Source organism: Mytilus galloprovincialis, chromosome 6 (genome assembly GCF_965363235.1).
Source record: "Mytilus galloprovincialis chromosome 6, xbMytGall1.hap1.1, whole genome shotgun sequence".
In the NCBI taxonomy this organism is placed as follows: domain Eukaryota; kingdom Metazoa; phylum Mollusca; class Bivalvia; order Mytilida; family Mytilidae; genus Mytilus; species Mytilus galloprovincialis.
This window is the reverse complement of record NC_134843.1, coordinates 11,584,750-11,600,344: the sequence shown is the minus strand read 5'-3', so window position 1 is coordinate 11,600,344 and position 15,595 is coordinate 11,584,750. Positions and strand designations below refer to the sequence as shown.

The 15,595-nt window shown below is 31.1% G+C and overlaps 2 protein-coding genes across 2 annotated transcripts in view; both read left to right on the top strand.

The window, feature by feature from the left end:
* Nucleotides 1-15,595, top strand: part of LOC143078934 (uncharacterized) — a 134,321-nt gene that overhangs the window by 115,294 nt on the left and 3,432 nt on the right. The window lies entirely within an intron of this gene.
* Nucleotides 1-15,595, top strand: part of LOC143078931 (uncharacterized) — a 31,545-nt gene that overhangs the window by 15,427 nt on the left and 523 nt on the right. Inside the window, exon 7 of the mRNA XM_076254002.1 lies at nt 11,432-11,727. Coding sequence (XP_076110117.1) covers nt 11,432-11,617 — 186 coding nt within the window. The 3' untranslated portion in view covers nt 11,618-11,727. The remainder of the gene's footprint in view (nt 1-11,431; nt 11,728-15,595) is intronic.

Below are 15,595 nucleotides of genomic sequence, written 5' to 3'. Positions count from 1 at the left end.
ATACATATTATTCAGATCTTTATACGTCTATAATACTTTTATTGCTTGTGTAAGTAAGAATAGGTAGGCTAAAACTGATTTTTGTCAAATGTACTTTCAAAGTCTTCCAAAGGGATACATTATACATTATTATGCATGTTTTTATACAAAGTTTCTTATGCTGATTGTAAACTAAAGAGGGTAAAGAGCTGTCCCTGCAAACAAAATAGTTTTTACTCTCAACACATTTACAAGTCTCCATTTCTAACTGCTTCCAAAATTGTCCAGATTCTAAGACTACATATTCAACCATCTGAAAAAATAAGGTGGAAAAAGAAATATTTTATTGCTTGTTTTACTCTTTTGTTTAAATTGTCCACAAAACTTATTACTGGACAACACACGTTAGAAGTAGACTCTTTATTTCAAGTTTATTTTATTCTTATACTTTAATACTTACACAAAGTTCAGATAGTAAATTTAATCAAAATGTGCAGCATAGGAATGGAGCATAGGTAAAATTCTATAAAACTGATAAGTTTATTATGGTGAAAGATGATATGAAAACGAAATGACTATGTATAGGTTTTGAAACTAAGAGATAAAACATATCCTTCATCAAGAACCTTCATAACCAATAGTTGCATGCTAAATATGCTCATTTGCATGCTTTTTGGTGTGTATGATACTAGAAGATGCAATACCAAATGGGACCTTAACTAATGGACTAAATTTGAACTTGGGACAATCATGGAACATTTGTTTCAGTAGAATCTTCACATATATATCGACAGAACATGTCTAGAATGAAGATGGTTTTTTTATGTAACAAGTGAATGACATTGATAAATGTTGATTTAGAGTATTTACATTTTTGTTACATTGGTTTTAAACATATTTTAAAAAACCTTAAAAAACAGTTGCAGAGGAGTAAAATTTATTCGTACTTTACAGTTATAAGATACAACATAAATAATGCCGTTAGTTTTCTCGTTTGTATTGGTTTACATTGTCATTTCTGGGCCTTTTATTGCTGACTATGCAGTATGGGCTTTGCTCATTGTTGAAGGCAGAACAGTGACCTATAGTAATAGTTGTTAATTTCTGTGTCACGTTGGTCTCTTGTGGAGAGTTGTCTCATTGGCAATCAAACAACATCTTTTTTGTATAGCCATGCTTCGCAAATTATCCCCCTTGAATCAACCACATTTATAACGAGTGTTACATCAGCACAATAATTCATGTATTATGCTCAAATTTATGTAGATATGTGCACATCTGGTGTTTTTTCTTTATTCTTCAAGATTTCTTTCATGTTTCTTTAAAAAAAATGTAAATGTTTCCAAAAACGGTCTTACGTCAGGCAAATGAGAGTAGCAACTGTCCTTGTGCTTGTTAAGTTCTACTAATGTGAAAATTGGCTTGGTCTTCGATATGTATACTACTTTAAACACAAGTTTTCCCTAATTTAACAAAGATGACATACAAGTGAGAGATTGAACTAGCTATAAAACCAGGTTCAATCCACCATTTTTTACATCAGAAAATGCCTGTACCAATTCACCTCGTGGCAGTTGTTATCCATTCGTTTGATGAGTTTGAGCTTTTGATTTTGCGATTTGTTTAGGGACTTTCTGTTTACAATTGTACTCGGGAGTTCGGTATTTTTATTATTTTACTTTTTATGCTGTGTTTAGCATGACTTCAATTGGTTTCATTGTAAATTATTCTGTATTTTGTTTATGCGACGAGAATCTGTATTTGAACACATCTATACAGGATATTCTTCCTGCTGAAATAATTTTGGTGAACAAGTTTCAGAATGCAACATGTTAACTTAAATGTATTTTGAAATTTGATTCTTTTAATGAGTAAGCGAATCGTTAACATTGTCCACATGATTCATTTCCTTGTCTTTAATACATTGTTATAGTATTATCTCGGGAACTTCAAATTACAAGTCCAGGTTTTATTGATCATTCCTCATGTGACAGGATAAATCCATCATATACTTTGTATATAATTATGAAAACATAAGATATTGAACAACATGCAAGTGATTACGATGTCAAGCTCAAACATTTAAGTTGTAAATACATTTTACATAGAAAAATCTGCCACCAACAAACATTTGCTTAAAGACAACCGACCGTTCGAGGCTGTATAGAAAGTCAAGTTCGTTAAAAGCTCCCATCATCATAAGGACAAAATCTTTTTTCATTTGTATAATTCGGCCTTTAATCATAATATATCTGCATTCCCAGAGAAATGCATTTTATTATTTGATCTGGCATTTATTTGTTGTTTACAAATATCAAAAGGATATGATCAGCATTTTGTTTTTTCATTCATTCATCTATAAATTCGGGTTTAAAAAAGAGAATGACTATTTCGCTTTTATTCTTTTTTGTTGTTGTGTCTGATTGAAAATTATCGAACCTAATTCTTAAACGGAATATTTCAGATTTTTTGATAAGCATAACGTTCCTTTTCTTTGATAAATTGTACATCGGACGAATGTCTCATTTGCTATGTGTCTCATTTTATTTATTATTGAATATCCTTAACATCAAAATGTTGATAATTGATAAATCCTACATATTGCTATATTCAAACAGAGACATATAATACAATGTCGCTGATTCAAACAAGGCTTTTTTTTAATAGTTTTAGACTTGTCCTTTTTAATTAGGCCCTTTATAGCTTGCTGTTCGGCGTGATCCAAGGTTCCTTTCTGAAGACTGCACTTTGACCTGTAAGGGATTACCTCAGGCATAGATTACCTTAGCTGTATTTGGCAAAACGTTTAGGAATTTTGGTCAATAATGCTCTTCAACTTCGTACTTTATTCGGCCTTTTTAACTTTATTTACAACCACTGGGTCGATGCCACTGCTGTTGGGGATTTATTTCTCGAGACCATCACTTGCCCAGTAGTCAGCACTTTTTTTTGTTCTTACATTAATTATCATTGATATGGTTATATTTATAAATTACCTGTTTACAAAATTTTGAATTTTTTAAATACTAAGGCTTTTCTACCTCAGGCATAAATTACCTTAGCTGTATTTGGCAAAACTTTTAGGATTTTTGGTCCATAATGCTCTTCAACTTCGTACTTTATTTGGCCTTTTTGACTTTTTTGGATTCGAGCGTCACTGATGAGTCTTTTGTAGACGAAACGCGCGTCTGGCGTATATACAAAATTTAGTCCTGGTATCTATGATGAGTTTATTTACTTCTAACGAGTTTTGCCTTGGATGACGAGTTGTCATAATTGGCACTCATACCACATCTTTCTCCTATATATTTGATAAATTTGCATATGTTATGTTATTGAAATAAACACAGCAAAATGCCCTGACTGAAAACGGCTATTCTAGGACACTGTTTTTGAAACTTTTATGGTATAAATATTGAGAAACGCCATATAGATAATACAACTTTCAACATGTATTATCAATTCTCTATTTTTTAGGAGTAGATTTTTAAACCTAGTAAATCGGTTGCAAAATTATTTACCGAAATTAAATTTTCCATTAGGGAGCTACCGTTTGATTTTTATGGGGGGGGGGGGGGGGATGAAAAATTTTGTCCTGCATTTTTTTTAGCTGTAATCTCTGTCCTGCCTTTTTATTTTTCCCTAAATTGTCGTCCTGACTTTTTTTTTTGCAAGTGTCACATCCTGCCTTTTTTTTACTCAAAACTCCTGTCCTGCCTATTTTTTTCAAATTTCATCCTAGCCCCCCCATAAAAATCAAATGGTAGCTCCCTTACTTCCATTCACATTCGACCAATCTCTATTATTGAAGGTTAATTTAATTCTATAGATTCACAATTCTTACATATTGTAAAAAACACTGTTTTCATCACTACCGTTAATTTTATTATACATGTGTATTGGTCTCACCAATCCTTTTTTTCTTCAGTAAACAATTGTACACAGAAACATTTTTACTTAAACTTGTCAACAAAACGCGCGTCTGGAGTATACATTTTTACCTGGTACCTATGATGAGTTTATTCATTCTAACTCCATGAATAGCCTGTTGGCATTTAGATGTATCCCAGTCTATGAAGGTGAAGTATGCTTGTCAGCGCAATACCTCATAAAGCTTATCTTTCTTTTGCATACTATTTATAATTTATAGACAAACTATATAATAGTGAATATTAGCAGTATTTTAATATTTGCCAATTATTCACAAGATCTGTCATACGATGTGTTTACATCATTTTTTGCCAAATTCTTCGTTACTTTTTTTAGCTGGAATGTTTCAATTCAACAAAACAGAATATTCATACACACACTAATGATTTGCGCAATGCAATAAAAACTTGGATTTAATGAATGACGTATTGGAGGATTGTTTTATTTCTAATTGTGATAATAAGGTTCACTTAACATGGTGCTTCTTCAGCCACTAAACTCTGGAAGCTGTATATATTGGTTTTTTTTTTGGCTCAAATGCTTTTTACAGATACTCATGGTGTGCGTATATTATTAGGATTAGTATTTTCTTGAATTCTGGAAAAAAATGTCTGGAAGATTTATTTTAGTTAAATTATACCACGTGCACTATTTTTTAGCTGAACTGTTTCTATTTCAACAGTTTTTTTTAGATGAACCTTTGCATTTTGTAGAATGCATGACCTAATATAGTATATTTGTAATTGTTGAATTATATTTTTTATGTGGGCATTTGTCAAGATGATTTTATATATCAATTGTAAACGATTTTCCTGTTTTGTGGTCAGATGCGACTGCTGCCGGGTGGAAGTTTTATTCCCCGAGGATATTACCAGGACAGTAGTCAGCACTTCTGTGTTGACATAAATTATCTTTGATGTTCATTATTGAATTAACTGTTTACAAAAATTTGAATTTTTGAAATACTAAGGCTTTTCTGCATCAGGAATATATAACCTTAGCTGTATTTGGCAAAACCTTTAGGAATATTTGGTCCCCACTGCTCTTTCGAATTGTACTTTATTAGGATTTTTTAAAAACTTTTTTTTAACTTTTTTTATTCGAGCGTCACTGATGAGTCTTTTGAAGACGAAACGTTCGTCTGAAGCAAATACAAAATTCTTATCATTTTGATGAGTTTATTTATCTTTAAACATAGATGGAATCATTTTAGAATATGCAGTAGATTACGATGTGATGGGTAAATCATTTCGTTAACTTTGCTCGCAGTACACATTTGTATGTAAACGTTAAGTTCGTTCGTTCTATATAAATCCTACCTCATTCCTATCCCCCAATGGCAAAGTTAAATTTTTACTGGAAAGATACGAACGAATACACAAGGAATCGTTTATTTCGATATACACATACGGAACAGTCCAATCGAATTATGAAAACAAATGTTAACTGAAATGAGACACTGTTGAAGAAAAGATCATCTGTTTATAGCGATATGTGAATCGGTTCCTGTGAAAATAAAAAAATACAAGAATGTAAGGCATTTCAACTTTTTATATACAACATTTATTTTCACCTTTTTACCAATATCGTTGTTTTATTAACTGCAGAATTGAAATAGAGTGCAAATTGTTTCCGCTGACGTACGACCCACAGGAAGATCAAACATGTTTCATTACATATTTTTCTTTTAATACAAGAAATTGATGGAAGTATTTAGCATGATTATAGAACGAATATAACTGCTACATAGTTTTCAAAATGAATTATATTTATAAGAAAGACTATTTATGAAATAGCACATGATTAAGATTAGGTATGATCTTGGAGTGACAAAACACATATATCAGATAATTAGCCTGCCTTCATATGAGAAGTGTTTGTTGCTTAATAAACGTAACACTGTATTAAATGGTTTGTAAATTTATACCACAAAGTTGCAAATAAGTTTTGCGTTTTCTGTTTTAACTTCGGAATAAGATTAAGAAAATTTAGAATTGAAGCAATACAAACAAACCATTTATATAAAGCGTTGTCAATTCCGTGGCATTCACGTTAAAGTAATCCCTAATTTTTGTTTTGGCATTGGTTTTCAAATATGTGATCTACAGGTCATATCTGATATTGAAATAATATGTGTTACAATCAAGAACATTTATTATTTTTATTATCCATTTGGATCAATCAAGTCTCCAGCAAACAAGGCAACTGTTTCGAATTTAACTTGGAAGTATATTTGTTATTTCACCCATTTAACGCCAATCTTAATGAAATGGCATTGCTTCTTGAATCGTTTGATTTATGAACTTTTCTTACGGGAAATTTTGCTACATTTATGAATTTATATTAAACTTTTTTTGTATGTAGTGTTTTTGTCTTGTTTTTTTTTTTCGTTTGGTCTTGATATATTTTAATTTGACAAATATGTGTTTATTCCTTTTGTTTTCGATCCTTTTTAAACTGATCTCAAAGACTTTAAACACTAACAGTCAAAACAATTGAACAGGCGGTACATTTTGTATAGTTTTAGATTCTTTATAAATTCCAATCAATGTCTGCAATATCTGCATTTTTGACAATATTGCATTTATTTTTATGGCAGAAGCTGAGGGTAGAAGTTTACAAAATAGGTCGACTCATAGAAGATCTACAATCTGAAGCGTTTTGTTAATTTTGGCAACAAACTATTCCTGCCAAAATTGATTGTATTTTTTCCTCGTTTTTCAAATGTTAGAACCATCGATTTAATTACGAGCTATTGCTGTTTTTTGTTTATCTCGTTTGTTTTTGAAGCCATTTATGTGTAACCGGCAGATTTGTATATAATACTCGAACTCCATATAACCATGGTCAACATCAAACACGCTAGTATATGGGAACAAAGGTAACCAATAGACGAGATTGGATGTTAAATTTCAGGCAGTTATGTTTTTCGTCAAAAATGTAATCATTGACCCCATTTTTTTTTAAAATTCTTGGGATTTTTGTAAGTATGAATATATTTATTTATTTAGATTGTATGTATTTTATTGTAAAACTTATTGATATCAAATTCAATTTTATCCGTATAAGTTTTTTTTGCTAATTTTATTGGATGTTTTAAATTGTAGATTTTAAAATCGTTTTTAAATGATTAATTTTGATGTTAGAATACAATAAATAGTTAAATAGTTGATAAATGTTCAGATGTAACACATTTATACGCAATTTTAACATTGTGCTCAGCACGTAGTACTTTCAGGTTTTTATCCTTATATATGATTAGATTACGCCATTTTTTTTTTATTTGTATGACATATTCTTTAAAAATGTAAGCATAATATGAACATTTTTCATTTAATGTTATTCTAATTGACGCCAGTATTTGCTATTTACCAATCTCACATAGTAACAGTAATTATGCCATTACATTTGGCCATTGTGTTGTCTGTTATTATTGAACTAACGTTTTTTTTTTATTCCGCCCTTTTGGTATAGTCTCCCTCTTTTTAATAACTAATAGATACAAATTACTCTTCTATTGAGACTTTGAAAACAATCCAAGAAAATCCAATATTAAGTCGATTTAAAGTAAAATACCAAATCAATTATATCAAATGACAATTGTAATTCCGAATAAAGAGGGTAATTGCAAATAAATAGACAATGAAGAAACACAATACATCTCTGATAGTCGTATTGTACGATAGTTTATATATACATATAGTTCTTTATTTTGATCTTATATGTTCATGCCATTATAATGCAATTTCAGTAAACTTAAATGTTGCAACGCATGTTTGGAATTGAATAGTTTTCTGCTATTGAATTTGAACTAAATTCCTAAATTTGGGAATGGAAAAATAAAAAGAATATCTTTATGATTAAAAGGTACAAAATTAAATGGCATAATTACTGAACCTTTATTACCTGGGAGAATTTATCAAATTATACAAACTACGAAATATTAGCTCAACAAGTCGAACTCGCACAATATAAAAATATTATTTATATTTATATTTTTTTCTGAGTTTGTCGATTCTCACATGAATGCCTACATGACAAAAACATGACAGTTTTTATACGACCGCAAAAATTGAAAATGTGTTGGTCGTATATTGGTATCATGTTGGCGTCGTCGTCGTCCGAATACTTTTAGTTTTCGCACTCTAACTTTAGTAAAAGTGAATAGAAATCTATGAAATTTTAACACGAGGTTTATGACCACAAAAGGAAGGTTGGGATTGATTTTGGGAGTTTTGGTCCCAACATTTTAGGAATTAGGGGCCAAAAAGGGCCCAAATAAGCATTTTCTTGTTTTTCGCACTATAACTTTAGTTTAAGTAAATAGAAATAGAAATCTATGAAATTTTGACACAAGGTTTATGACCACAAAAGGAAGATTGGGATTAGTTTTGGGAGTTTTGGTTCTAACAATTTATGAATTAGGGGCCAAAAAAGGGCCCAAATAAGCATTATTCTTGGTTTTCGCACAATAACTTTAGTATAAGTAAATAGAAATCAATGAAATTTAAACACAAGGTTTATGACCACAAAAGGAAGGTTGGGATTGATTTTGGGAGTTGAGGTCCCAACAGTTAAGGAATTAGGGGCCAAAAGGGGCCCAAAAAAGCATTATTCTTGGTTTTCGCACCATAACTTAAGTATAAGTAAATAGAAATCTATGAAATTTAAACACAAGGTTTATGACCATAAAAGGAAGGTTGGGTTTGATTTTGGAAGTTTTCAAATTGGTCTACATTAAGGTCCAAAGGGTCATAAATTAAACTTAGTTTGATTTAAACAAAAAATAAATCCTTGGGGTTCTCTGATATGCTGAATCTAAAAATGTACTTAGATTTTTGATTATTGGCCCAGTTTTCAAGTTGGTCCAAATCGGGGTCCAAGATTAAACTGTGTTTGATTTCATCGAAAATTGAATAATTGGGGTTCTTTGATATGCCAAATCTAACTGTGTATGTACATTCTTAATTTTTGGTCCCGTTTTCAAATTGGTCTACATTCAAGTCCAAAGGGTCCAAAATTAAACTAAGTTTGATTTTAACAAAAATTGAATTCTTGGGTTTTTTGATATGCTGAATCTAAACATGTACTTAGATTTTTTTATTATGGGCCCAGTTTTCAAGTTTGTTCAAATCAGGATCCAAAATTATTATATTAAGTATTGTGCAATAGCAAGAAATTTTCAATTGCACAGTATTCAGCAATAGCAAGAAATTTTCAATTACACAGTATTGTGCAATAGCAAGAAATTTTCAATTACACAGTATTGTGCAATAGCAAGAAATTTTCAATTACACAGTATTGCACAGTATTGCACAATAGCAAGAAATCTTCAATTGCACAGTATTGTGTAATAGCAGATATTTTCAATTACACAGTATTGCGCAATAGCAAGAAATATCTAATTGCACAATATTGTGCAATAGCAAGAAATTTTCAATTGGAGTTATCTTTCTTTGTCCAGAATAGTAGTTGAATCAACTTAAATCATTGTTTTATACAATATACAATGTATATTCACTTTTACTACCAACTGATAAATTAAAACAATCTTTACCATTCAGTGATAACAAGCACTTTATTTTACATTTTAATATTTTATGATGTATTGAAATGAGTAGTTATTGTTGCAAACTCCATTAGAAATTTGAATTGAGATCAGTTTTGGAAAAAAGGAAAGGGGGATGAGAAAAACAAATGGGGGGAGGGGGTAAAATTTTTCTCATTTCAGATTTCATAAATCAAAAGAAAATTTCTTCAAACATTTTTTTGAGAGGATTAATATTCAACAGCACAGTAAATTGCTGAAAGGCAAAAAAATATTTTAAGTTCATTAGACCATATTCATTCTGTGTCAGAAACCTATGCTGTGTCAATTATTTAATCACAATCCAAATTTAGAGCTTGAATGTTGTGTCCATACTTTCCCCAACCGTTCAGGGTTCAACCTCTGCGGTCGTATAAAGCTGCGCCCTGCGGAGCATCTGGTTTACAGTTACGTTGGCGAAATTGTCCAACTTGTTAATTTCGTTTCAATTAAAATACAATTCTAATATGACGTGCTTCTTTAGCTTTGTAAACAACACTGTGATAAAATTCTCGATAACATATACTTAGCGCAGACTCAGAGATATACATAATAATGGCCGTTACAATATACTTCCCACGTAAATCTACATGTATTGGAACCTATTTGCAGACCCTCTGCCGATTTTATTGTTTTAAAAAGGGCAATTTAAAAAAGACAAAATAACTTTTTTTCTTATTCTTATGCATAATAAAAAGAATTAATGCACAAGATCTCGGAGAAATCAACAAAATAAAAATTAAATAAAATTCCGCGAAAGTCTATTAATCTTTTTGGCGCATTTAAGTCATTTCAAAACATGACGTCATACAAATGAAACCGCTAAAGTTGAAAGTTTTCTGTTGCGTGAACCATCGGAATTCGTATGATATTGTATTAAAACTGATTTTTGAGGTAGGTTTTGTTTTGTTTTCTATTCTATTGCATTATTCGCATATTTACTCGTTTCAGCAAGTCAATATGGCGGCTCCTTAGTTACAAAATGTCAACTTTGGATTTAACGGAAGCTTACGAGAAAAACATGTAAATTAAAAATGGCATATGTTGGATTTGAGAATTAAAAGAATTAAAAAGTTTTTTTTCTAGCAGTTATTCACGAACTAACCTACGCAAGCTACATATTTATAAAGATATTTGAGCTTTATCTAGCAGGGAGTAAAAAAGAACAGCCACACACACAGCATACCCACCCTCGCTTCAGTTTTTTAATGACCGTATTTGTCCTATTAGAATCAAAATAATTCATGGAAGCCATATATTGTTGGAAATTTACACATGGCCTGGGCCGTGATATTCGTTTATTTTATCCCTCAACGCTCAGGATAAAATTCGAATAATCACGGCCCAGGCCATGTGTAAATTTCCAACAATATATGGCTTCCATGAATTATTTCTTAAGTAATAATTCCATAGCTAACCTTGTCAGCATCGCATATGCAGTTTGAATAAAGAAGCACATAAAAATAACAGGTATCATTAAAAATACTAAATAAGTCAACACTCAACACCAACTCTCTAAAAAAAAACTCATGAAAACACCAAATTAATACAAAAACACGATTTAAAATATGCATATAATATATAGATTTATTGTATAGCAATATAATATTTCCCACAGAAAGTAACCAAAAGTTAACGTACAATAAATTCCAATATTGTACTAGTGCAATAGATCTTCAAAATTTATGACGTCATCAACGACAAAATCTTAGTTTAATCCAATTTTTACTTTCAAATATTATATTGCTATACAATAAAAGGGTTATTGCATGAATATTGGGTAATATTGTCCCTCTTAGAACATATATTGCACTCGCAAGCTTGTACAATATAAAATTCTACTCGGGACAATATTCCCCAATATTCATTCAATAACCCTGTAATATTAAAAGATATTGCAATCTGTATTTATAAAAGATAATGTTTTAATTCCAGGATATAGAAAGCATTTTGCTCTCATCTTACAAAACACTAGTAGAAAGAGAAATACAGTCCTGCAATTACCAAGGTTTATGTGAGCTTCATAGAGGTGACGGAGCAACAGACTTTGAAATTGACAATGGGAGTGAAATACTAGACACCAACAATAATGAAGGTTCAGACACTGTTAAAATTGTGTAAGGCGACATTAAAGCAGAATTTATCAGTCAAAGAGTAATAAAGACGTCATAAAGAGTCATAAGATTGGTGTATGTGGCAGTTGTTGTGACGACAGAGTATTTACTACAGATGTGAGTAGTTATAGCAATGGGATCAGAGGTTGGTGAGCACCCTAAAGATTCCAGTACATTAGATAATTCATATTTAGATCACTCTAGTACTATTGCTATGCTCTGGCATGACCAAAAGTTGTAAACTTGCTGAAAAAATAGAGACTTTTACAATTTAGATATTTAAATATTGAAGTATGTATTCATTGATTTCTATTTTCTCCAAAACGTGTTTCCAAAGAGGAACTCCTCATGGAGAAATTCCCTTAAAATATAAAAGCATTTTAATCAACTCTCTCGGTACAAATTTTTGCAGTTTGTTATGTATAAATGAACTGACTGTGCTACATATTGTATTGAGCTCAGACACTCTAAATTCCTAAAATATTTGTCAGAGCATTACTTTCACAGAAAGGTAAGAAAAAATTGTTCTAATTGAAAAAAATTATTTAATTCTGATGTTTTGATAAGGTTGTCGAAAACTGCCTGAAATTAAGAGGCGAAGTTAACCGATGTTCAAATCTAAAAATGATTATGAAGATACAAACCCAGGTAGACAAAAACAGATAGAATAGGATGAACTATTTAATACAGCGAGACAGAAGAGTAAATTATACAATCAAATAATGTTGTCATGCTATTTGCTTTGTCAATATCCTATTACATGTGCACTTTTCTACTACTTAGTACCTTTTAAACTTCTCATCTCGTCGTTAAAATCAAAATACGTCTTCTGCATTTTCTCAACAAAGAACGAAAGTAGTGGTAATAATATTTTTTAGATACATATATTGTCGGAAGTTTCAGTAAAAGAGTGTTGGTCTTTTAAAGTTCATCAAGAAAATGTTAATAGACATGTTCACAATAAGCCCATACCAAAACGGAAGTCGAAACCGATACGAAACCGATACCGAAACCAAAAATAGTAGGGAATGGTAAATGTTTATAATGTTAATTAGTCTAACCTTTTTACTCCATTATATTGTTGGAAATTAGAATACAAAAGACAGAGTATTAATTCAATTTATCAATTCACATGAATACAAAAGTCACAAGTTAAATTCAACCATTATTTAAAGTCATATGAAACCTCAAATAAAAAAAAATATATACACATGTTTTTATAACTAAATGGATAGTTTTCATCATAAAACTTATGTACCTATATTTTTTTTCTGAAGAAAACTATTATCTGATTGTACATGTTATACACGTGCTCAATATCCATGCTTGTTTGTTGATTATTTACTATAAGTTGGCAATCTATAAACTACGGCTTAAAAACACGACAATTAAGTAGCTGCCATATTTTCACACAATAACAAACAAAAAAATTGACGATTATACAAAATGTTTGTGTAAAAAATGATAAAATCGTACACAGAAGACTATGTTTATGATATATACATGCATTGGTCCAAGATTTCGATAAACATTATTTTTCACCAGTCACTCGCTTCATATGACTTTAATTATACCAATGCAAGTAATATACAATTTAAGATGTTAATACAATTTATCTATGATGTAAATTAATCAGGTTTTGTTGTAGGGAACTAGCTGCACATAGTTCTATAACAGGTGCAATAATGCTTCGACTATGTCTATAAAGAAAATCTATTATTTGATAAATGTATATTCCTCTTATGGAATGTTCTACATAAACTCTTCTGCAGGAATCTTTTTCATCGACAAATTTGCGTTCATCGTAGATAAATGAATGTTAATTGCGTAGCTGCCTTACAGTATAACGTATTGCAATAGGATGTTCAAATGGATATATAATATCGCCAAATAAGTAACAATCTTGAGAAAACGGTAAAATATCGTGTGGATCGATCGCATCCATCAATTTGTAAGTAGTAGCATCATTGTTATTACCTAGAAACCATATTTGCTGTATCTTATTTCCTTTCCTGTGTCTCTTAAAACTTACGTGTACATGAATACAGTGTATACGACGATGTCCACTATAAAACCATGCCTGGGTTTTGGTTAACGATTTATTATATGGTAGGTGCCGTCAATAGATCCAACTGCTTCTTCCAATTCTGGCCAACCACCCTTCTTAGATTTGTATTTTTCAGCTGACGGATATGTTATCAATGATCTGAAAGCTTGATGAAGAATTGACCAAATTTCATGGATAGCTTTATAAGATAAAGTTTTGCTAACACCAAAAACAAATAGATAGTAATAAGCTATACTTTGAACAATATAAAAGGCTACTGTAAATAATATGTCCATCACAAACTTGTTAAAGTCAGTTTTTGTCGAGCCTGCAACTTTTGTTGCAGAAAGCGCGACATAGGGATAGTGATCCGGCGGCGGCGGCGGCGGCGGCGGCGGCGTTAGCTAACTTCTTAAAAGCTTTATATTATAGAAGGTAGAAGACCTGGAAGCTTCATACTTTGTATATAGATGCCTCATGTTACGAACTTTCCGTCAGTCACATGTCCAATGTCCTTGACCTCATTTTCATGGTTCAGTGACTACTTGAAAAAAAAGTTCAGATTTTTTGTAATGTTAAATTCTCTCTTATTATAAGTAGTTGGATAACTATATTTAGTATGTGCGTACCTTGCAAGGTCCTCATGCCCGTCAGACAGTTTTCATTTGACCTCGACCTCATTTCATGGATCAGTGAACAATGTTAAGTTTTGGTGGTCAAGTCCATATCTCAGATACTATAAGCAATAGGTCTAGTATATTCGGTGTATGGAAGGACTGTAAGGTGTACATGTCCAACTGGCAGGTGTCATCTGACCTTGACCTCATTTTCATGGTTCAGTGGTTATAGTTAAGTTTTTGTGTTTTGGTCTGTTTTTCTTATACTATATGCAATAGGTCTACTATATTTGGTTTATGGAATGATTGTAAGGTGTACTTGTCTAGCTGACAAGTGTCATCTGACCTTGACCTCATTTTCATGGTTCAGTGGTCAAAGTTAAGTTTTTGAGTTTTGGTCTATTTTTCTAATACTTTATGCATTAGGTCAACTATATTTGGTGTATGGAAATATTTTATGATCTTTATGTCTGTTACGCAGGTTTCATTTGACCTTGACCTCATTTTCACGGTCCATTGCTAAGTGTTAAGTGTTTGTGTTTTGGTCTGTTTTTCTTAATTTATAAGCAATAAGTCAACTATATTTGTTGTATTGAAGAATTGTTAGCTGTACATGTCTGCGTGGTATAGTTCATCTGACCTTGACCTCATTTTCATGGTTCATTGATCAATGTTTCGTTTTCTTGGTTAATGTTGAGTTTATGTGACAGTTGTAATAAAGCTTTATATTTAGGTCTATCAACATAGTATCAATGATTAGTAAAGAAGGCGAGACATTTCAGTGTGTGCACTCTTGTTATTTTCTTGATTATAATTTAAACTATGAAATTATTTACTTAAAAGTTGAGGATGAAAGTCGTAAAACTAGCACATCAAGAGGGGCAATAAAACGTGTGCCAGAAAAAGAAAGTGAAGGAAAACGAGAGAGAAAACATGCAAATGTATAAAAAACTGTTGAAATTAATTTTGCCGAAAGCACCATCAAGCTTTTTGGATCCCCTTCTTCCGATACAGATTAACAGTAATCATACAATTATAATAAAATAAAAATGTTTGCCTTTATAAGTATTTGTTTTGGTTCATTTGTTAATTAAATATTCCCTTTATATATACTTTTTTCTGAACGATATTGCTAATATTGAAGACCTATGTACAGTTCTTTCACTTAGACGAAACTTGATTCATGATTACTGTACATCATCAATAATAAATTTACATCCAAATCTTAATTATAGATTACTTACTTATGTGTATCTCAATTCAACTTTGCTTTTCTGATAGATTTATGTTAATGTTTGAATTGAATAAATACTCCATCTAG